The following is a 25000-nucleotide window of genomic DNA, read 5'->3' on the forward strand; positions in this document are numbered from 1 at the left end:
TTACTTTTACATGCTTTTTCTAATATTTCTTTGCAATTTTCTTTGTAAAATTACATTTACAACCGACATACTCTCGTAAAAGACAAAAACAAAAAACAACAGCAACCCCTTTGTATATTTACAAGCAAATTTACACAGAAACTCATGTGATAGAGAGAGATGCAGTACCTTCCCCCTTGAAGTCACAAGTGTTACTGATGCTGGCCTAATTCTCACGTCTGTATAAAAGTTGCCATTAGTGAATTTATAGCATATAGAAATATTGGCACCTTTGTTTCGAATCATTATTACCATAACAGTGGTGCGTAATTCTGTTTCACACACAAGCTCAGTCCGTCCACCTCCCCAAACCTGTTTTACTTCACACTGAAGCTCAATCCGTCCAGTAAGGGTTAAAGCTGGAAAACTCTTTTGAATAATGGCTGTGCATTTTTTCCTAAAAGTATCATCATGCACAAAAGGGAAACTTGCATACATCTTCAGTTTCGGCACATCGATTCAGGTGTTGCTTGAGTTATTTTCTGCATTAGCAGTTTGTTTAGGGATCTGAAAAAAAGTCGCGGAGGAAAACAGTTATTATGGAAATATTTCACTAAAAAGGATATCTCGTCATGGAAGCTCATCCAGTTTGATGAGTGGGTATAAGCCCTATGGAGGAGGGTTAAAATAGAGTTCAGTTTAAAATTAAAGAAACACGAACTATAAAAATTCATTCCCAAACCAGTAAATGTATTTTTTCTATAGACACCTGTGTAAAAACCTGAGTCACCTCTGGAAATAGTAAGATCAAGGAAGGGAAGTTTGTTATTTACCTCCTTCTCCATAGTAAACCTTATGTTTGGATGTTGTCAGTTGACGAACTCCAGAGAGGACTCTGCATGACATTCATGATGAAATAGGGAGAACGTGTCGTCAACGTATCTTCGATAAAATAGAGGACGGAACCTAATGGGACATTCTTCTATTATGCGCTCCTCCAGGGAGCACATGAAGATGTTAGCAAAAATTGGACCAAGTGGTGATCCCATGGCCATCCCTTCAGTTTGTTTATACAAAATGCCATTGAAGACAATGCAGGAGCGCATAATAGAAGAATACTGTCATACTAGAGACTGGGAAGGTTGCAGTAAAGAACCCTCCTCTTATATTGTGACACTGGTAATAGTGCAGTGAATGACTCTTCTTTTATGAAGTAACACTGGTAATGGTCCAGTGAAGAACCCATCTTTTATGAAATGTTTGCCTTTACCCAAAATGTTACGTTATCTTTCCAAATATGTGGAGGCAGATGCTTTCAGTGATTAAATAACCATACCTGAAGAGACCCCTTAGACAATCCATAAAGCTGATTCTCTGAGAGATTCAAGAATAATTCAAACTAGGCGAGAGAAGCTGATTCTCTGAGAGATTCATAGACAATTCTAACTCTAGGGGAGAGAAGTTTGAAACACATTCTAGGCCCAGGTGTCCTGCTATCTTACTATAGACTGGTAAGGATGCAGTGAAGAACCTTTCTCTTTTCCAGTGCCACTGGTAATGATGCAATGAAGAATCCTTCTCATATGAATTATTCAAGATTCCCTAAAAATGTTTGGTAGAAAATCTGAACACGTTTCAGCCCCTCCAACTTCAGCTGTCTCTGCTGCCCTCCTAGAGACTGGTGAGAGTGCAGTGAAGAACCCTTCTCTTTTCCAGTGATACTGGTATTAGTGCAGTGAAGAATAATCATATGAATTAATCAAGATTATCTAAAAATATTTGGTAGGAAGTCTGTAACACATTTCAACCCCTCCAACTTGAGTTGTATCTCTGTCCTACTAGAGACTGGCAAGAATGCAGTGAAGAACCCTTCTGTTTTCCAGTAAGTGGTAGTGGTGCAGTGATGGATCCTTCTCATATGAATTGTTTGGCTCTACCAAAGTGTCTCATTCTTCTCTCAAGTCTATGGAAGGAGATGCCTTGAATGATCAAATAACAACACCTGAAGAGGACTGCTCAATTAATCCATTGGGCTGATCCCCGTAGAGATGCAGGAATAACTATAAAGATCTGTGGTAGGAAAGTATGACACACTCCAGTCTCTCCAGCCTCAGCCTTCACCGCTGCCTTACTAGAGACTGGTAAGGGTGCAGTGGAGAAATCTCATATGAAGTATTTGGCATTACCCAAAATGTCTCAGTCTTCCTCCTTATCTGTGTATGGAGAGCCCTTGACTGATCATACAACTCCACTTCATGAGGACTTATCAGTTAAACCTTTGGACTAATCCTCTGAGGTATTCAAAGATAATTTCAATTGTTTCTGCCTCAGGTAATCCTGCTGTCTCACTGGAGAATGGTGAGGGTGCAGTGAAGAACCCTTCTGTAGGAATTCAGCTTTACTCAAAATTTTGCATTGCTTCTCCATATTTGTATAAGCAGTGATATCAGAACTGAGCTTCATAAAGTGATTGATCCTTAAATGATCAAATAACATCACTACTGTAAAAACAGTAGACTAAATTTGTTACAAGGAATTGTAATGACAAGGGTCAATTCAGTTAGTTTGGTATACTGTACAGTGTGGATGCTCAGGGATCCACTGTCAGAGAATGAATTAAATAGGACATAAAGTATTGTGGAGGCCTCTCCTCTATTTATATTGTTGTACAGGAAACCATGCTGAGCTTAATCCTTGTCCATAAGAGTAACTGTACTTACCATGCTGCTCAGTTAATATCTGATTACTGGAAGACATGGTTGCTAAGTATATGTCTGACATGAAACTCCTCATCCATTTCAGTGTGCAGTCTTAATTGTGAGTAGTAGTGCAAATCTTGGTTTTTTCTTTTTTAAAGTTATACTGTACTACTAATTAATGAGCTTCTTGTACCCATTTTCCTCCTGGGAGACATGAATGCATGTAATCCTTTCTAGGGAGGTGTAAAGTGTAATTAATTAATGAGGAGACCAACTTTGCTGTTATTGAAAAGTTGAATGTTGGCATACTACCTAAATACAGGGGTACCTACCCATATGCATAATTATTTCTCATATTTGTACACACAAACCATTGTCCGTATTTGTAACTGTGCATCTGTAATTCAATGGGTTTCCAGCACCCCTCCCCCCTCTTATTTCTTTGGAAGCCTGTGCTTTACTTCCTAAAATATCAGCAGTATCTGTTGCTACATTTAAGAGTTTTGAATATATCAAAGAATTTTTGCATGATGTCTTGTGTGGTTGAAATGATGTCAGACCTCCATGATTACTAATGGAAAAAGTGAGTTTTTTGCCTTAATGATTAAGTAATTTAAGTAACCTTAGTTTGAGATTAGATATTTTCTGTTTTGGAGGTTGTCTAAAATGGAATGAGCGAGAATTAACAGGAAAGTGACTAGTTCTGAACTGCCTGATGCTCTTGTGACCCAGGTAGTGTGTGATGAGGCTAGAAATGAATTTAGTGGCCTGTTCTTCCATTTTGGATCGTGTAATTTTCATATTCAAAAAAAGTTTATTGATGGGAAAACAAAGTGGACATTGAGAATAGACTGTCTTCACAAAGGGGAGTCTTGTCATTTGACTGCAAGAACTTTATTACCCAAGATCTTTTTATGGTAGATATTCTCCTGTGTGAGGCAGTGGTTTATTTCTTGTGCTGAATTTAAGGGTGGTTGGACTTGGGGTGCAGCCTAACTTCCACTTGTGAGGCATTTTTCACCATCAAGGACTGCAGAGATTTTATTAAGCAAGGGACTCGGAATCCTCAAATGAGGGCGATTTTTCACTCTTTCACATGCATTTAATAAAACCTGTGAATAAATTTAATGTATTCTAGTACTGTAATTCGTCCGACTGGCATATTTATAATAATAATTTCACATGATAGTTATGTGTTTATTTAAAAGGCAGGAACTTGCCATTAGACATCTTATTGTGGATGATGGGTATACTGTTTACCCAGGAAGTGTAATATGGAGAGGCGACTTATTCTATTTGGTTTAGTTATATTTCTGTTTAATTGGAATTTAATCATCATACAATCTAAGAGATGTGAATTAGCTTGTTTGTAGTGCAGGGTGCTTTGAGTTGTTGTTGTTTTCTACTCTATTTACTCAAGCATTTTTGTTCTGGTATTGAAAGCAAACCAGTTTTGTATCTGTGTGTAGAGATGGTTTAAAGTTTCCCAAAAGCTTATGTAACCCACTACCTGGTCTTAAGGCTAGGTCTGCAGGCATTTATAATTCAGTACTGTTGACTGCTTTATTTCGTAAGGTTACTACTGTGAGTTGTTTGATTACTTTAATATGTGAAATACTGCTATATTCATTTTCCTTTCCAGTTTTCCTCTATCATTTGCTACTTTACGTTTTACTCGTAGCTTTTTTTTTTTATATTTAACACTTACGCCATAGTTCATTGAAACAAAATATGTTTAATGCCTTAGGTCATTGCCTGTCATGGAACAGTAAATTTCTCAAAAATATAGACAAGGGTAAATGAACACAAATCTTGTTCATGTAAACCCGTTGCAGTATTCACAAATAGCTCTACTGTATTCTGTTTAAACGCCTTTCAGCCATAACAACTTGGTAGATCTGAAAAGGAGAGAGGTCCCACTGCGTATGCCCAGCTCTTGCACCATTGACCCACAATGCAAGGCCTCTTTGTAGTTGTGGATTTGCAGGAAGCAACTGTGATATTTCCCAGATTATTTCCTCATAGTTTGGTATGATGATGCACTATTCAGGTTTCCACTCCTAAATTTTTTCTCATGTAATTTCACTACATCATGATGGGTTGCTTAATGTTATGTGAGGTTCATTGCTTAATTTGGCACTCTTTGAATTTCATTTGGTTGAATTTTGTGATTTTTGTGGTCTGACATACATGGTTCAGTTGTATAACTAGGACCAACCAGGTCTGAGCTTATAGAATAACATAAATGTTGGTGCCATACAGGATAATTCTTATAATTACTATTATTCAATCTTATTCCTTACTTTATAAAGTTACTGTATATTCTAATTAATTATTGTTCAGCCAGCCTTCTAGTGCTCCTGAAATACCTTATTTGTAATAGTTTGAATATCATAAATATACTGTACTTGAATTGTAAGATTTGTACTGTCTTGGTCTTATTTTATAGAATGACATTGGTGTTGATGCCATCCACATAATTTTTTTTATAAATTATTATTCATTTATTTATTATTATTACAGTAATTGGTTATATTCCATATTTTGTTTCTCAGAAGACTAAAGTTCCAATTTTTGTTTAGCCAGTATGCCAGTGCTCATGAGGTACCATTTTCATGGTTTTAATTATTATTAGCAATAATCAGCACTGGTCTGACAATTGCAAGACTCAGGCTGTCTTAATCTGAGCCTATGAAAGAATTTGCAGAGAAGAATTCTCTGTCATCTCTCATTCTTCTCCCTGTGACATAGAAGTTTTTAAATTACTGTATTTTTGCCCAGTGTGTACGTCCTCATTGCTTTGAAGTTTGTAAATTAACAGTAAGCTTAAAAAGGAGAACTAATAAGTTCCATTGTGAAAATTAAGGTGAGTGTTATCTATGAATGTTAAATACTGGTGAAACAAAAGTGTGTGTGTAATTGTATGACCCAGCTTGATGGTTTGATATATTGTGAATGAAAGTAACTTCACTGGATTGAAATTGGTGGTTGTTATACTAGAGTAATCTGACTTTGGTAAATGACGTAAAAGTCAAGTTTGATTTAGAATAAAAGAATCTTACTGAGTTTTTGTAGAACTTTAGTGTTTTCTTTATGAAAAAGTTTTAGGAGAGAAACTTTCCACACAATTCCTGGGATTCCTTTAATTTCAGTTATATAATCTTGTGATTTTAACTATGCATTAAATTTATCCTTCATTAAACACAAGTTTTGCACAGTCCTTGGCTCTTTATTGGTTCATTTATTTGTTCAGTAATATTTGCTGCTTATTTTACCAGTCCACAGTAATGTTACCGTTATTTCTGTGTGTTTGTCTCAGTAGTTTTTTATTTAAAATTACTTTTTCTGTGCTAGTATTTTATACTAAGTTTCGTATTTTATAAAAAAAAAAAATTGCAGAACAAATATATTTAGAGGCACATACAGTTTTGGAGTGTCATGCTCCCTCTTCAGTGTGGAGGTGTCTGCACACTGAAGAGTGACCATGATGCTCTGAAATTGTTTCTAAATATATCTTTTCTCCAATCTGTAGTTTTTTTGTTTATATTTTATTATTGTGATAAGTAATCCTTTCCCCTGATTTGGTTGTGTTTGTGGGTAAATAGCTTTACTGTACTGTCATTACCTCATGGTACTTCTGTGGGCTCAGAAGGTAAAGTCCTGTGGCTCCTTGTCATTCTTGGATAAGGATTTGCATTTGAAGTGCAGTGTTCCCCTCAGAAGGCTTCTGCAGTGTTTGCTGACCCATATATCAAGAGATGGTTGTATAAATTTCATGGTTCCAGTTCTGAAGGGGGTAATTCTTCCAATTCTTCTGCATCTGTGTGTACCAAACTATGGCTTTCAGACTGAGTCTTGTCTGATAAGGCTTCCTCCTAGCATCAAGAGGGCAGGGGGCAAGACGTAAGCTCTCTTTTGTATTGATCCCAGTCTTCTCTGATTAAGCTGCTGCTTTACAGAATCTCCCCCTCCAGGTCATCTCTCCTTTACTCTTGTCAAGAGATTATCCAGTCTCTTTTTTGCCATAGATCTCTAACTTTATCTTTCCTATTCATCTCCTGCTGCCTCTTGTGATTTTATCCACTTCTTCCCCCTTCATTGGAGCTCCTTTGTTCAATAGATACCTCTTTCCTGTCTGAGCTCAAGAAGGTTGCCTTTTGTGTTCCAGGTCCAGTTCTTAGCTAGTTCACCCAGGGATTTGTTAATTGCAGATTCATAACCCCCCCCCTTTCTACTGTGGTGACTCACTATCTTGCTGCTTGTATATGTGACTTATGTAGCTTCATGGGTGTCTACTGCTTCTACTGCTCCTATATGTTATTCTGCTCTTTTGTATGCCATTGCATCTATGTATGTAGCTGCCTTTGCATATCTGACTGCACCAGCAGATTTGCCTGCTCCAGTGTATTTCCTCATAACTTCTGTGATGCCTTTGGCTCTGGCATCGTGAGTTAATCTCTTAGCCTTTATCACTATTGCAGGCCCATGTGTACAAGGTACTCAGCTTCTACATGTTGTGGACTCTGGTGTATCTGTGATACCCCCTTATCCTCAAAGTATCTTGAAGTTCCATCAGAGGGATTCGCCATCTCGTTATCCAGCAAGTAGGAAATACAGTGCAAAAGTTCCATCAGTGCCAGGATTGACTTGGGATCCCAGCAAATTCATGTACGCATGCATTTCTGATCCCCCAGGTGCAGTCGGCACTTGTGTTGTTGCTCTTCAGGTCTTCCTCCTGGTTTTTTTTTTTTTTTTATCTCACTGCCTTCCATCAGCTTATTGCAATATCATTCTCTCCTTTGTGTCCTGTAAATCATTCCTTTGGGGCATACTTGTCCCACCTCTGGCTCTTCACTACTGCACAAGACTGATTTGCTTTGTCTCTCACTGTACCCTCTTCAGCTATGTCTCAAGTGATGCTTCTCCTTGTTCCTCCCATCCTGCTTGTGGCTCTAAACCCTCTGGACTCTGGGTGCATTCTTGTTCCTGGGTACATCACAGACTTCTAAAGAGAGTCATGTTCATTTCATTGAGAACTCAGATGAGGACATCACAGGATTTTGTAGGTGTAGATCCTAACCTGGTCTGTGACATTTTTAGCACTGACTGACCCTCTTGATCTGCATGTCTAGGTTGCTTGCTCTGGATGAGAATGAGGGATGAGGGCTTCCCTTGACTGTAAGTTGTTGAATAATGACAAAGAATTCAATGTAATATTGGCTTTGGAAGATTATTTCATGGGGGTATTTGAATGTTTTTAGGGGATATCTCACTTACTCTCATCATAAATAATTCAATGTAATGTTGGTTTTGGAAGGTTATTTCTTGGGGGTATTTGGATGTTTCAAGGCGAGCACTTGTTCTTATTTCTCTGACTTTCAAGTACAACTTGGAGCTGTCTGCCATCCTTAGAGTTGGCTCTTGATGTTAATCAACGGGACTAATCTTTATGCTGGGTCATAATCAAGGAATGCATGGAGGCACGTATCTCTTGTTGTGCCTGCTTTTACACTAAACATCCTTGGTTAATCTTCAATTTTGTATTAACTTTTCATGTTGCAAATCCATTAACTTATTAGAGCTCCCATTGATTCTGGATAATTCATCCTCTGCTCCACTATCATTAATAGGAAAGGGATTGAACTTTCTGCATTGTGGTCTACGCACCTCTTATATGGCATTCTCCTTTGTCCTCCCCCGTAAAGTGTGATTCAGGTTATGCATGATTAATGTGGAATGTAAGAACAAAAAATGTATTTATAATAAAGCAAATTTCTGTACACACATTCATCATAAACTTCAAGTGGAGGCCAACACAAAGAATGAAGTCTTAAGTGTCAGTGGAGCACAAGTGGGCATGTGCGGCATGACTTTGCTTTAGAGGTTTATAAAATTGGTATAGCTGGGACCAGTTTGCTCATAGTAAGGCTGTCATGATGAATGGGCAAGCAGTAAGAGTTTGATTGTAAAAACACTGTATTGCAGGCAATGGAGTGTCAGCCAGTCATGCACAATGCAAGTTTTAAATTTATCAAGTTTTGATACAGCTGGGAGCAGTTTTCTTACGTATGGCTGTTCGTGATTAATTGGTTTAAAGATTCTCTCCAACTTTTAAGACATTCTATTCTACCTCTGCTTTAGATTTCTCTCACTATGTGTACATTTTTTCTCCAAAAAATGTATTCATATATACACTTAGATTTCTCTCACTTTGTCATTTTTTCTCCAAAAAATGTATTCATATATACACTTTTTAGTGTAATTCCTTGTAATTTTTTCATTTGTTTATGAGTCATTAGTGTAACGATTAAGACAATGTTTCTAAATTCCATTTTTAGTGTAATTCCTTGTAATTTTTTCATTTGTTTATGAGTCATTAGTGTAACGATTAAGACAAGAATGTTTCTAAATTCCATTTTTTTAATGCAATTTATTCAAGAAAAGAATTATGTATCTAGATGCAAATATAAAAAAATGTGAACATTTTTTTTTATTACAGTTTATTTAAAACCCAAGAATATTACAACTCAGGAATAGGGGATATGAGACCTGTTATTAACATGAATTACTTTATTAAATTTCATATAAATACATGCAAAAGCTCTGTTACTAAACTAATCTATTCAGGACTTGCTTTGAGGAAAAAAAATTTTTTTAAACTCATAACATCTCTGCACATAAAAAAAATTCTTGATCAAATTCACAACAAAACGCAAAAATGATGTGTTAGAGAAGGGATGTTTGAACTTACAGAATACCTTATTACATTTTATTGAACTCAACTGTTTTAAGATGATCTCTACTACTAGAGGATCTCTACAACGAAGAATCCTTCATTTAACACATCCTAAATAAAATTTGATAATTGTCAACATCTAGAAATTAAGTCTGTGGACTATTCAGCTATAGTGCTAGTTATCATGTAACTAAAATTCTGTTAAACTATTATGTTCATTATCATAATCACTGTAACAAGATGACATTCACTAGAAATGGATAAATATCTCATATTGCACATTGGGCTGGTTCAACCCTTTCTTTGAGGGGGGTGGGGGGAAGGAGGAATTGGGCTGATTCAACCCTTTTTAGGAGGGGGAAGAAGGAATGGGAGCCTAAAGTGACATTTTCCTTTTTTTTGCATATTCTACTTTCGACAACCAAAGGGTGTCGTCAAATTAGAAAAAATTACCAATAACTGTGATATTGTTAATTTACTATATAAAGTTGTAATTCAAAATTTTGAAATATATATTTCTCATTACACCCATATTCTTTGGCTTAACCCACAGCTGATTCATCATATGCTGCAATTTACCAGGCATTCAAGGTGGGAGATTTTTACATAGACCATTAGCAATGGGGATGGGCATGACTGACTGTGACTAAAATTACTGGTCATCACCAGAATTGGCTGCAGGTAGCTCTTCATATGTAGAATATACTTTTAAGAAAATTCATTTAGGCATGTATCCTTAACAAAATCTTATTACAACATAGCTTAAATAAAATGTATATATAAAATCTACATTAAAATCAGTATATTTATCAAAGAAAAATATGCGCCTATGCATTACTGAGTGAAAGTTGGCAAAGACCTTCCAATAGAGGAAACTTTCAGTTTCTCAAAAGATATGAAAAATCTTTGACCAACTTACAAAGCTGACTAAACTAGAATCCTTTATATACAATTATAGTTTAATACGAAACTGAAGAAAAACTTAACAATAATGAATAATGGAATGTGCTTATGAAGTATGGAGCACAAAACAATGGAATGACCTTAAAATTAAGTTATCTCTAGTGTAAAAAGCCATGGAAATCAGGTAAAGCATTATTAACCAAGAAAAGCAACAGCACTACATTTCAATTCTAAAATGATCTGAATCTCACGAGCTCCACTTTACCTTGGCAATCATCGCTGCTCAAAGATTCTGATCATCTCAAAATTTTCATTGCTACAAAAAAAAAAAGTAAGCAAAAAGCAGAAGAAATTAAGTACACTAACATACCCTAGTTTGATGTGCCCACAGTTGCAAAAGAACCAAAGCTACTTATTGCCTCACCCAACTTGGAAAAAATCATCACAACAGAATATGTGATAGATAGAGCGGAACCCATGGTGAGCTACAGAGCAACAAACAAATTTTAACCATTACCAAGAAGTACCTTTAAAAACCTAATGAAAACCTACAGAAAGAAACAAAAAAAATAAAAAGACCCACCCAAGGCTCCCTAACGACAAGTGACATTGCATAAGTTTAAATCATTTCCTCAGTTCATTGATATCAAAGTGTGCTTTATATCTAAGGTAATTTCTATAAAAAATTAATTGATTTACTAGACAAATATTCATGCTCTTGATCATTTGACGAGAGGGAGGCGGGTTATACCTTAAGATGCCCAAGACAAACCGAGTCATTTTCCCGAAAATCATGGTAATTTTAGCCACAAATTAATCAAAACTATTGAGCACCTGTCTCCCTGGCATTCCCGTAGATGGCTCTTCACACTTTCAAAATATCACAGATGATGGTCACGAGATAATGCAAAAGATTATACCAGCGATCATAGTTAAATAGGTAAGTCTCATTCACTTGCTACATAAAGTTATCTTTGGATACTGATGACTTGTTAATACAAATTCAACTCTTTCAATTTTTCCATTGCCTTTTTAAAATCACACTGGTAATATACATGTAAGAAAAATAAGTTCTCAGCCACGCACACCACAGTTCACATAAACCAAATTTATATGCATAAGACACCTCAGATCATTCATTGTCATGGCAATAAGTTATGAGATTTTATTGTACTTAAGTAAATTTCAATAAGCAAGTAAAACGAGTCAATTATCAAAACTGCTGAACTCAAATATGAAATGCATCAAAAAACTTCAGCAGAAGGCAAACTAAGGGCAGTAACACCTGGCGAACAAACCTGTCATTCCAGCTCAGAACCACCAGCCATTTAGAATGTTGAAATAAAAAAAAAATTTCCAAATATTTTAAGATCACTGTTTCCAAGAAGTCTGGTGTTGTAACAGTATAAAAACCACAAGGTGATTTGTGCTCAGACTAATAGTAAATTAAATTTTCTGTTTTAAGTCGCCAAATATGCCAAAAAACTTGCAGATGTTTAATATAATAACCATCTTAAATCATTAAATCAATTCACAAGGTGGTGTACGTGGCCTCCTGAGCATTAGGTTGAGAGTGGCTTGAGCACCGTTGAGGCTCGCTACTCACGCTGTCACGACTAGGGTACAAAGAAGAAATGGGTAAACTGCATGATAATCGCAGTTAAACTACGATGTCAGAATCGCAGTGAGATTTTTAACGGGGAGCCCACTACATTTTATTAATAGCAATTAAATATCTCAAGTAGTAGCAGCAATAAATAATTAGTAATAATAAAAATAGGAATAATAAACTAAATCTGATAACAACAAGTCAACACCTCAAAATTATACCTGAGGCATACATGCTGACAACAAGCCATAGCACTTACATTTTAGCACCCTTGAATCTTTAACCATAGGGAGTCCTTTAATTTTTCTAACACCATTCAAATAAGAATGTTTCACAACAATTAGTTTTAATGACTATCAAATACAGCTACTTTAGTACAAAAAGGATTTATAAGTTAAATAAAATGACTGAAATTCACATTGCTGCAACTTTGTCTGCAAAAGTAGTAGTAAAACTGAACTACGATCACTCACTCACAGCAAAATGTAAATATTTTTATCTACTCTGTTGAGTTCATACCAGAAGGTTCTGTTGTCTTTGCTATGTTTCAAACTTGCTTTTAAAAATTAAAAGCAATTACTACTGAAACAGTGCAAATACTATCAAGTAAGGAACAAAATATATAAGAAAAATATAAAACATAGGGTATTTAGAAGTGACATCTTGAGAGGAAATAAGGAGATCATTTTAATGTAGAGCTGCCATCTAAGATATTTTTAGATGGATATGTAGAATTTTTTTATATACTACTAAAGAACATATGAAGAATTGAGACATACAATCTTAAACATGCAATCATAAACTCAGTCATACAAACATTACTTACTAACAAACCTTGTATGTCAAGGAAGCACAAGCTAAATAACTATATTATCCAAGGGTGTGGTAACTGAGAATTAAGTAGATGGGGGAAAGGGGAAGGGCACCCTTGATGGGATTAAATAAGGGCTCCAGTAACAAGGAAGGGTAAAGGGCATTACCACAAAGCTTGTCGTTAGGAACACTGAGCCCTATTTAGCTGATGTTCCATTAAATGAAGGGAATTTATGCATGACTAACTTGAACCATTTTTCCTGATGTTACCTGCTGGGGTAAGTCCAATTTGCAATATTTAAACTGTGTGGCTCAAATCTTTAAAGCACTATGGACTGCCTTAGGGAAATTAAATGTGTTTAGGCTTAGAAAAATGCACTGATAATAAAGATCTATATCATACAAAATCACATTCATGACAGTACATTACAAATAAACTTTATTAAGGCACTTAGGAATGCACAACAAATGAGTAACAATGTAAAAACTATAGTAGAAAACTTAAAAACTATAAGAGAACAGATATATTATGTAAGATATACAATTTTCACTGTCAACTCATACAAAAACCACCAGCACAGGTGGCCATGAACATAAAACTTCTTAAAACAACAATTGGAAGACTTTGTGATACTTGTTGTCACACAAGCTGCTGCTCTAAAAGCAATTGCAGCAAAATCCTTAACCTAAGGACATTCTGTATAACACAACCTAGGAGTAAACTAAAGAAAAATCATATCCTCTAAGTTTATTTATATAAATCTATATATATCTTATAAGCATGTGAACAAAGTGATCAGACATACAAGGCATCATGGAGTTTTCTGGATAACATTGTAAGATGGCAGTAAAACTGTTGAGGATCACTTTGGTAAAAGGAAAAAACTGCTGTGGTCAAGCTCTTACACCTACAAAATTATTACAATGCATGTCATCACTTCCTTGGGCATGCTATGCTTATTGCTGTACTAAATGATTCAAAGTCAAGAATCACCTGCAATACGTCATTTGTAGCTGAAAAGGAATGGTAATGACTTATCAGTGCATTTCTCTGTTGTAAACCAATTACTGTAGTTGGTAAAATGGAATTTCATCAATTCTTCCATTGTTGTGGACACCAATACCACTGGATTTAATCCTTCAGTCTAAAAATTTTCCTCTAATAGAGGTATATAAATGCAACATAGCCTATCTCCGAAGATAGGCAGGTTACAACAATTTACCTAGTTTGTATTCCCAATGGCTCATTTACTACCTGTGTCAGTAAAATGACTTCACAGGGATTCACATTGTAGCCACCGCTTCACCATTATGTCGAGTGCTGTCCCCATTGACTTGAATGGGCATACAATCAGCTGTAATCTGTTGGTTGAAATTTTTAATGTAAGTAAAAAAACAAAATCTGCCATTTTACCTACTTTACTACAGCAAAGGATCTTCAAATGTGTAATAAATACTGCTCATGTTATTGTTAATGCTCAGATTTCTTACCATGAAAATATCATGTTGCATTAAAAAAGTTTATCCTGCTATTTGAAGTAACTGGATCTCATATATGGCTATCTCTTATCAGACCATAACCATTTATTTCGATAGACCTTTGAATCACAAGTTATAAGATGGCACTTCTGAAGGAGCTGTATTCGTATTATTTAAAGGATCACATTTTAGCAAGCGTGAATAAACAGCTGGAAAGTTAAGTGACATGAGACCAGAGAACAGATGTAAAGTAATAGATGGAAAGTGATTCAGCTGGGGATCAAAGGGGTGCACCTAACAGTACCCTTTGCTATCATGTTCTGTGCATTGCACTTCACTGAATGTGGCACTGTCCTACCTAACCCATAGATATCAAAGTGGATATTAATGCAGATATTTGATGCATGAATTAAACTACTCTAGACAATACCCTCAATATATATATATATATATATTTGTAGTCATTCAACTGTGCCTATATAAAATATATATATATATATATATATATATATATCTTGCCAACTGCTCTCAAAAAGCATGTAAAAAGCATGTAAGGCATGAGGTTTTATGCATATTAGTATGAGATACTAAGTGCTTTATATTTGTAAGAGTACCTAGTTAATATATGATGAAATTAGGTAATGCTGTGGTTAAAAAATTGGTGAATGCACTGAAATGGAAAATACCCTTTATGAAGGTCTCAAATCACTTATGAGAAACAGTGACTGATGAACAGCCTAGGTACTATAGCACACCAAAGACTTAGTAAGTAGGTGTGAAAATTGAAATTAAATATTAAATTCTATTTTTAGGGAGTAGTTCAGTGCGTTAATGTCAGGTATTTCCCTATACACAATTCTAAAATATTAAATTCTATTTTTAGGGAGTCGTTCAATGTGTTAATGTCAGGTATTTCCCTATACACAATTCTAAATTGTATAGTAAAAATTTAAAGAAGAGATTACAATAAAATATTTTAGTATTTTATACAGCATCAAGTTCTTCAAAACTATGATAAGCTGTTGAAAGCTGTGTATAGAATTTTTCATTTTCTTTTATGCCTTTTGCATAATTTGCTGTTTTTTTTTATTATGCACAAAAGCCTTTAAAGATGGGATACAGGTTATGAGCAGGTCAGCATGGAAATTAAAAGGCTACAAGAGGCATCTTACAAAAATAACCAGATTTCATAAATGATGCATCCACATCACCCAAGCAGGTTAAAAAAAATACTTGCAAGAACTCTGTAGTATCTCTAATGATCAGCAATAGAATTGGTTTAGAAGCCCCCACAAATCCCCTCAAAAGGCTTCTATAATCACAGTGGAATTAAAGCTTCAACCTTTAATGGGAGTGACCAAAGCTTTCCCACCTTCAATCCAGTTCTGAATGTGAGCATCTTGTGATGTTTTATGAGCAAAAAAATTTAATGATTCAGTATTGTTCACTTAGAAAATCCTCAGGATTTTATCTCAAAGAAACAACAACTAAGAATTTTTAGCTATAGAAAAGTATTTTCATGGTTGGAGGGGTTTTTGGCTTATAGGAATATTCAGATGATGTGTGTTCACATATAGAAAAAATTGTTAATACAGTAGTAGTGAGGGAAATATGGAAAAAATATTTTAATATTGGTAAAGTGAAAATTGGGTAGCAATAATTTTTATGGATATGAAGCTGAATGCAAAATACTAATTGTTGTTTAAAAGTTTTCTAACGATTAAAAAATTTATATACATTTCAACATGATTTACAGGGACTGAATACCTCTCAGCTTAAACTGTAATCTACCTAGCCTGTGGGATGAAGGTAATATGGATCTGGATATACATGTGTCTGTATCACGATATCCATATACAAATTACAGTATAAAACTTCAAGTTGCATACAGCTAACAAGACCAAGCAACAAAATTACCAAAAACTTATTTAAATCTGTTCAAATTGCATTGTAACTTGGGATAAAAATGAATGTGCACTGCATTAACAGAGACTTTAAATTTCATGGAAAACTTACGTGTTGTTTATCTTATACAATTATAAAGAATGCAATACTGATAAGTCACATTTTAAACACTAACAAGCATAATATTTTATGAAGTGCTCATATAATTGAACAAAGAAAGAAAATTAAGCAAAGAATATGACCATTCATTAACTCTCATATAAAGTGAATGAACAGAAAATGAGACTACTTTGGGAGGTAACTAGGGAGATGCTGACTGAGCAAAATTTAAGTTGATAACAATTGTTACTCCAAATGGACTGTAACAATTCAAACAGACAGCACATCTCAAGATAAAACCTTTTTCTCCTTTGCAATCATCTCAAGGTTCAGTTTTCAGTATTTCTGCAAATATTAGACCACTTCAGTTCCTAGCCTTGTTTAAGTTGAATTAACAGGGTGCTTTGGTAACATACAGTACAATTTGTTCCATGTTAAAAAGCTGCATGCCTGAAAGAACTCAAAATCACTACTTTTCTCATATGCAACTGTGTATCCTCACATGGAAATTGAAGGTATAGTGAATTACTCCATTTTGTATTTTAGTCACATCATGCAACAACTCTCATAATACAGGCTTGGCATGAGACTAAACTCATATAACCTGTGCAGAACTTGCGAAACTGACATAAATTAGACCATTATATGTAAAATCCACAATACAATACTACCATGAAAAACTGGACTTGCCCCTGACAAGAACACTATATGGTGAGCAAATCCTGGCAAATTATTCATATTTAAATATGGGAATGTTTTCTTATGTAACACAGGGCATACTGAAGTTAGATGATGCATCAATTTTGGCCCAAAAAATTTTTGACATTCCTAAATCTGATCCACTTCCTTTAGCATGTCATTTCAAAATCTGATCCACTTCCTTTTGTATTAAAAAAATTTAAAATGATCAAATCTTGAAAGTGTAAATTCTGAAAGGATTTAAAATACTCATAACTTCAGTTACTTATCCTACTACATTTCCCAAAGCATCAAACACCTGGCAACAACCTACTTACAATGGTGTGATGTGGTGGCGTGGCAGGCGTAGCAAGATGAGGAGGAGAACTATAGTATGGAGAACTTGGGGAGACTGGAGGTGAAGGGTATGGCCAGTAGAACATGGTTGGGTAAGTCATTCCAGGGAAGGCTGTCAGACGAGGTGTCACAGCCCCAACTGCACTAAGGACAGGAGGGGCAGGTCCCAATGGGTAGGCACCAAATGGAGGAGCTATCACAGTCCCTCCTGTAGGAGAAATTTAGATTAACAAAGTCCTACATGATGTGGCTTTCTGCCATAAAGAGAACTGGTTACAAATGATGTCTGCTACAACAACATTCAGGGTTGCAGATCAACCTTTAACAGAAAGATGGTTTACCGAAGTTAACCATCTAACTGCTAGCTCTGGATCACTACCTAACCTTCATGTTGAAGAGCTACACCAAAAAACAGTAGGTTTCAAAACACATCCACTCCTCTTTCACACACTGTAAGAGCCCATGTTTAAATTTCAATCTGCCTGTCCTAAAATTATTACAAAATATACATTAACAAATTTCTTTGGATCATTTAATGAGAGGTGTACTGAAAAGCAGATACTGAATGGACACATGAGAAATGAAAATGAGTTCATCAGAAAAAGCAAATGGGTGAAATGACTGGCATTAGATCATTTCTATCTAAACCTTCAAACTACAATCAACTAGACCCACTTCATACATTAAAACATACGCTCAACACAGAGGACGAAACACTTGCCACCATTTAACTACAAGTAAACAGAGTGTATATTGAATCTAAACATTTTTTATCTGATTAAACTACTGGGACACTTTGACCCTCTTTAAAAACTCATAAGCAGTAAAAACTTAGATCTATTATGAAACTATACACATGTCTGCTGTTTGACTTCGGTTACTTGAAAGTGGCAAGTAATTTTGGTTTTGCAACATTGCAGACTTTCCTTCTGTTACAAACATGTATTGGTATCAGATATTTCAACTAATCTGCTTAGCTCCAAGCTGGTGCAGCTAACCACATGAATTAGGCAATTGTATGGTGTTATTGTGGTATCAATTGCCAAAGGCCTATCAACCTTTTCTGTTGTCATAAATATTATATTCTTACAGCCAAATAAAATTCTGAAACTTAAAAATTCCTCAACAAATGTAAATGTAACTTTGAAAAGCTCAAGACCTAGTCTGTATGGTTCTACAATGTTTGCAGTATTGAAACATTTAAAATTATTTTGAAAACCTGATAGTCCTTTAATTTCTATATATATAATTTTCCAAAATTATCACAAATAACATAGTTTTCTGGCAAATATAATCATTCCATTCAAAACTTATAATCACTGCTGCTCTTTTCTTATGCTATTACTGAATAAATTACAATACTGTAATGCTTGTGTTACTGTTTTGAATTTTGTGCACTCAGTGTTTCCAGTATTAGAGAATTATATATTTATTCACATTATATCTAAAAGTGCCTGTCTTTATTCTCACTTTCATTTAAAAAAAAAAAACTGGTTTTCAGTCGCTCATTAAAAAAGGTATCCCTTGTTAACATCTTGGACCTTGCATAGTATAGGGTGGTTGCTGTATTAGGCACTATAGGCAATCTCTGAATGATTGCTGTTTGATGGTATAAGCAATCTTCGAGTTATTTAGATGTTAAATTTTAACCTTTAGCTCAAGGGAACTTGGCGAATTTGAATGTCCTTTCATGTACTTTGAGTAGGGTTTTTTTCCATATACTCTCTATTTACTAGTTACAAATTAAATTCTAAATCAGACCTTACCACCACCGCTGCTGCCGCCACCACTGCCACCACCACCACCACCACCACCAACACCAACACCTTATAATACCAAAGAACCACATGCAACCAATTCCACCACCATACCACAGTCTCCACACACCCATAATAAATCATGCACAAACCCACCCACAATTTAACTACACCACCACCAAAGCCACCTTGAGTAATCTACCACCACCTGCCAACACCATTACTACACTACACCACAACTACAGTACACCACTAAAACCAGAACGCAGCCTGCAACCACAAAAGGTGTAAAGCTCTTGCCTACCTTGTTACCTTAATCTGCCAGGCCCACGAGCCTCTTATGAGAGAGTGGCTTTGTTTGATATAGAGGATGAGAGGTGACCCATACACCGGAACCAGAAAACCACTGGGAATATCTTAACAGACTTTATTGGTCTTAGCAAAGTAATAATGGCGTTCACACCAAATCCAGTTAAGTCAAAATAACATCTGGAACATTTTCTGGGCTAACGACAGTAGGTATTAAAACTTAAAATGTAGTGTTCTGGTATGTACCAGATCTCTTATTTAAAGATAAAATCACATTGAAAAGCCTTGAAAATGTTCAATATCTGAACTAAATATAAAGCTATAACAATAGAGAAAAAACTACTGAATATACACACAAAATAACAATGGTGCAGGTATCACACTTAGTGGAATGTATTACAGAAGTGTTAGAGGACCATGTTGCCCTTGCATCTGGCCCCTAAACAGCCCAGCCAGAGGGCACAAGGCCGCAAGACTCCACAGGCTCGAGTCATTGTTGTTATCACAATACTACAGTATTGTCTATGTCCCTTAATGGATGCAAATTACCCCTAATAGAACCAATGGGAACAGTACTATGCCTAATTTCAACCTTGAAGGGAAAAAAATGTCAAAATAAATACATACCTACTACTGAGATACAGTTAAGTCACTAAGACTGCATAACTCGAGTTGGAAAGTCCTGTGGCCAGCACCTAAGTCCTACCAGAACCCACAAAAGGGGTTCACTGCACGTGTTCCCTCCGTGGTGGCTTCATGTACCACCACACAACACCACCACCACAGCAACACACTGCCAGCCAACCAAATGCTTGTGTATACATGGCTGCTACAATCTAAGCTAAAAGCAATAAATTCAAAAGTTTAACTTAAAATTAAAATCACTAACTACAGATTATGCTCATTCATATGAGCAATTACATGATCAGAAAAGAGGGACGCTCCTTTGACCAAAAATATATGCAGCCATGCACATACAAGCAACCTCACACCATCAAAAGACACACACACTGACACATCTTTAGAGATCATAAGAGACTGACAATTATTTATGCCTTTGGAAAAAGCTTTTGACCTGGCAAATGCCAAAACAATAACAACATGGTGCACTGTTTTTATTACTGTACTTCTTTCAAATGTGAAACACTATGAAGATTGAAAACAAGAACACCATGGCAAAGCCATGCAACTGCTTTATCCCAAGTCATCTAATATGAAATGCCATCTAATTCCATTAACACAATTCTAAGGAACCAAGGCTCATCCAACCTCCAGCAGGACACGCCCAGCAGCCTCACAATGTTGGCTAACAGTGTTTGCTTTGCTGGCAACACCAAGTGCAGCACACCAAAGTAATAGCAGATTGCACACACATTATTGCTGCACTACGCACACATTGTCAACAGTGTAACATGGGACAGGGCATTATGCTGTAACCATTAAGAACATGAGATTGGCTCTCATAAGCAAAAGTCATGAACTTTCCTATTGGATACTAGCAACACCTGCCAAATTCCTATCACACTGAGATCATCCTCTCTGTCAATCAACTATATACAGGTGAGTTTAATGCAGCACTGAATTGAGTATTACATGGCAGGGAACACTTGGGCTTGGGAATATAAAGAATGCAACAATGAAGGGTTAATGGGGGTGCGCTTCATTGCTGCCCCCATAGTAGCAGCACCTGTGTCCCCTGGAAAAGCTTGATCAAAACTTCGTTTTTGTGTGGCAGGTAACCTAGCTACTGCCATGGCAGGGGCAGTAGCAAAAGGCATTGGGAGAAGAGGTTGTGCCAATGGGGATTTCTGCAGGGCTGTAGGTGTCCCTTGCATATCTCTGGTTTGGGCTGTCGATACGGGTACTAAGGTTACTTGAGGATGCAGAGTACCAGGAAGGGTGGTGCGAGCATTAGAAAAGAAAAGAAGAGGGCTTGAAGCAGAGCTCATCTGTGAGACAACTGGCATTTCCCCATACTGTCCAATCAAAGGAGGGGGTACAGACATGACAGATTTCATAGGGTTTAATAGAGTCGGAGTAGCTTGAGAGGTATGAGGAACTTCTAAAGGACTCTGAGGAGGAAGGGCTGGTCTTGGGGGAGGAGGACCCATAGGAGGAGGAAGTAACAACTGGGCTTCAGGTTGTTTGAGAGGACTTGGGGGCATACCAGGTATAACTGAGCCATGAGGGGGAGGTGGTAAAGCAGGGGGAGCTGCACCATGGAAAAGGGGTCCTGGGGGCCGAGGAGCAACAGTAGGGGGTAGACCAGGGGGATGAAGAGCCCCACCAGGTAGATTTGTGGTGGTACTGTCCCACACCAACATACCAGGGGACACGATGGGCCGCTGGGCGGGGAGGCCACCAGTCAGCACCATATTCATATCTTCACCCGAGCACTGAAAAACTTCTATGTATCTTTGTTTCTTGCCGAAAATCATGTAACGATGATGTCTCTGTTGTGAAGCCATGAATGCAGAATGTTCACCATCCATCTGAATGAAAGCCTCACCACTTGGTTGACCCTGGAAAGAAACCTTTTGGTACAATCCAAGTTTCTTAGTGGATGATTAATTTTAAAGGATGTCAGAACCAACAATTAAGTTAGTTGAGGAAGCTACTGCCACCAATAATCTGATGTTAAAATTAAAAAAAAAATAAAAAGATTACAATTTTGCACAAAACTTTCTTTGGAAAACTAAAATTGACTAAGTAAGCAGTAAATAATAAAAATTCGAATACTTCAGCTATCAAAATTTCAATATGCATACTGTATATTTCAATTATACAGTTTCAAATTCCCAACTGAATGAGTTTGTTGGGGTGCAGCCACTGATGCATTTACATGTTTCCACCATACTTTCGCAGATTTTATTATAAATATGAATAAAACTTACATGAGCATTGTAGACCATGTGAACGCCCTGATACACAATACTCTTAGCATGCTCCCCAAGAAACTCCAGGATGTGCTCCACTTGAGCTTCAAATGGAAGGCCTCTTAAACGAATGCAGTCTTTTCTTGTGCCAGATGTGATGATCTGTTGAGGCAGGAGGGGTACTTGTGGGAGTTGTGCTATTAGCGGTTGCTGCTGTTCATAAGTACGAGGGTCCATGGAGCGATTGAGAACCTAGAATAATTGAAAAGTTTAACATACAGCACTTCTTGAAATTGTCAAAATGTTTACTCATTTATATATTCCCTTTTAAATACTACAGTAAACATATTAAATTGCAATCATTTATACCGGTAATGTAATTTTTCAGAAAAATTTTTTCATCTTGGTTCATACTGAGAAAACAAATTCTCTCCAGGAATAATACAATATTTTTCGTGTCACTATCAAGTAATGGTAATATCTCGCCAGAATTCTGTCACAACTCTAATCTAAACTTCTATGCCATCCTCTTGGCTCGCCAATAATGATGTATGCGTAAGCACAAAATATGCTTTACTAGCATACACGCAACTCATTATTTGGCATCAACAATCACCTGAGTAATCCTGAACCAACCTACTTGCAAAAAACTCGAATCAAGTCAGACTATTTACATTGCAACTAGTTAAGAAACTATCAAGAGAAGTCTGAAAATAATTTTACCTATTCAATAACCTTGGTTATAGAACAAGAGAAATTCTGTGTGGAATTCGTTTACAAAACGTGTCTTCTTCCCAGCTTGTTCCCATTTTTACAAAACGTGTAAAACTTTATAAAAATGTACTAGTTTTATGGAAAGTTGGCGTCATAGTTGTTCTACATTACTCTTACCTGGGGTAAATCTTATAATCTAAAATTAGCAGCCATAATTAAGTATCAAAACTTATACACTGAAATTAACACTAAACATAAAACATGCGATTTTCCCGACCTTAATTTAATAAACAAACGACACATATTGAATGACAAGTACGTTACTTACGAGAGATTCTGCTGCACCGAGAGAAAAAAAGAAATAAAGACATTAAACACATTTAAGTTGTAACAGTTGCCAAAGCAAACAACTTGACTATGGAAATGTAAAATTAATCAACTTCGCACCTGCCATCTGAATATGCCTCATAGGACGAACATATCGGAAATTAACGCTGTCCGAGACTCGTGGACAGGTAATCTATAACCACTACCAGAAGAATTGTTCTGAATGTAAATAAATTGGACTTTGGCGCAAAAGAAAATGTCAAGTCTTTGAACAGGCTTTATTAAACATCATCGACAAGCAAAATTACTCAAGACAAGCTTTCCAAGAAAATTAAGCAGCAGCAGGGAATTGCTTAGGAAAGACAACTGACGGAAGAGCTAATACAAACAAGTTTTATGTGCAAATGAACGCGATGAAATAAGTGGGATAATGCAGGACAAGAGATAAACAGAGGAACCATGATTTTTGAAAGGAAACCCGTAACAAACAAATGAGGCTGGCTGGATGGACTTGCCGAGGGTCTGCCAAAATGAACAAATATGAATATGATGATGAAACGAAACAATGTGTCAACGAAAATGTACAAGTGACAAACGCCTCACCTGTTGAACTTCGGCAGTGGTAGATCTGAAGAGTTCTATGTACCGGGAGCCAATGATCTCCCGATGTTTACCCAGGGCCTTAGCGCTATCTTCCTCGGAGGCAAAGAGCACGAAAGCATCTCCAGTGGCACGCCCATCGGGCTTCCTGACGAAGAGGACTCCCTCTTCATTGTCAAGGATCTGACAACCATTCTCTCCGGATTCAAAGAACTCCACCTGTATAATAAAAACAGAGAATGTTCAATAATTAATTTATTATTAGCTGCTATCATTACTGTTATGAAGGTAAAAAGGTTTGGGTGGACAATAATTCAAGTTGAGAGGCTTAATCTGCAATGTAGGTTAATACCACTGACTTTCCGAACTGGGGAGAAACTGAATGGCGGGGGGAAGGGGTGGTGGAAGACGCTTGTTTCCATTTTGAAAAATCATAATTATAAATCCTTTCCTGGTATCACCGTGAACGAAAAATGGCGGTTTGAACGGGTAACTTTGTTTCACTTTGTTTGGTTTTATGTACAGCCCTCCACAGGGATAATTCCCTCTCTGGCGGGCCGTCGTACGTTTTCAAAATGAGGTGCCTCTTCTTATATTTTCTAATTGTCTTTCTGGTAAAACTAAGGTATACTTAACTTCAGCGTTTTCTCGTCAGTATCGTAGCTCCCGCAGGATAGGAGTGTCCTTAGTTCTTTTTTTTTATTTGCTTTCTTCTTATTAAATTGCACAGAAGATTATTAGTCAAAGCCATGATCTGTATTATTTTTCACCTTTGACACACATTCTTTATATGCTGTGCACTTATTGCCATCATATGTTTTATGTTTAGTATCACTATGACCTTTCTTTACACAATTTTTACACTTGATGATGTTGCTAGCACATTCATTTGATTTGTGATTTTCACTACATCTAGGGCAAGCTTGGTCGTTTTTACTATTTACTGCGCTGTGACCAAATTCCTGACATTTATAGCATTGATAGGGCATGTAGCAGTCGAATACTTTGGAACGGGTATACAGTGCACACAATTTGTCACCTCTATCATAGACAGCCTTTTGTATTGTGGTGTGCATTTGATGATACAGTGTTTATATTTGTCATCTTTGGCTATCATTTCCTTCACAATTTTCAGGTCGTCATTTTCAGAAAAGAGGCTA

General features: G+C 36.4%; 1 protein-coding gene and 1 long non-coding RNA gene across 8 annotated transcripts in view; one reads left to right on the forward strand and one right to left on the reverse strand.

The window, feature by feature from the left end:
- The window catches only part of LOC136835341 (uncharacterized), a 35958-nt gene extending 26797 nt beyond the window's left edge, over positions 1-9161 (forward strand). The window contains exon 3 of the long non-coding RNA XR_010852110.1: positions 4558-9161. This is a non-coding gene — a long non-coding RNA (uncharacterized lncRNA). The remainder of the gene's footprint in view (positions 1-4557) is intronic.
- Positions 9162-9230: 69 nt separating this feature from the next.
- fus (fusilli) overlaps positions 9231-25000 on the reverse strand; it is a 192034-nt gene continuing 176264 nt past the window's right edge. For 4 of the 7 annotated variants that reach the window (XM_067098712.1, XM_067098714.1, XM_067098717.1 and 1 more), the window contains 3 exons: positions 23844-24059; positions 22218-22451; positions 19427-21845 (listed from right to left, as the gene is read on the reverse strand). In XM_067098712.1, coding sequence (XP_066954813.1) covers positions 20913-21845; positions 22218-22451; positions 23844-24059 — 1383 coding nt within the window. In that variant the 3' untranslated portion in view covers positions 19427-20912. Of the gene's footprint in view, positions 14102-17238; positions 17466-19426; positions 21846-22217; positions 22452-23843; positions 24060-25000 lie in introns of those variants that run through there. The other 3 variants (XM_067098715.1, XM_067098716.1, XR_010852109.1) reach the window with 2 other exon arrangements.

The sequence above is a fragment of the Macrobrachium rosenbergii genome, chromosome 55, assembly GCF_040412425.1.
Source record: "Macrobrachium rosenbergii isolate ZJJX-2024 chromosome 55, ASM4041242v1, whole genome shotgun sequence".
In the NCBI taxonomy this organism is placed as follows: Eukaryota; Metazoa; Arthropoda; class Malacostraca; order Decapoda; family Palaemonidae; genus Macrobrachium; species Macrobrachium rosenbergii.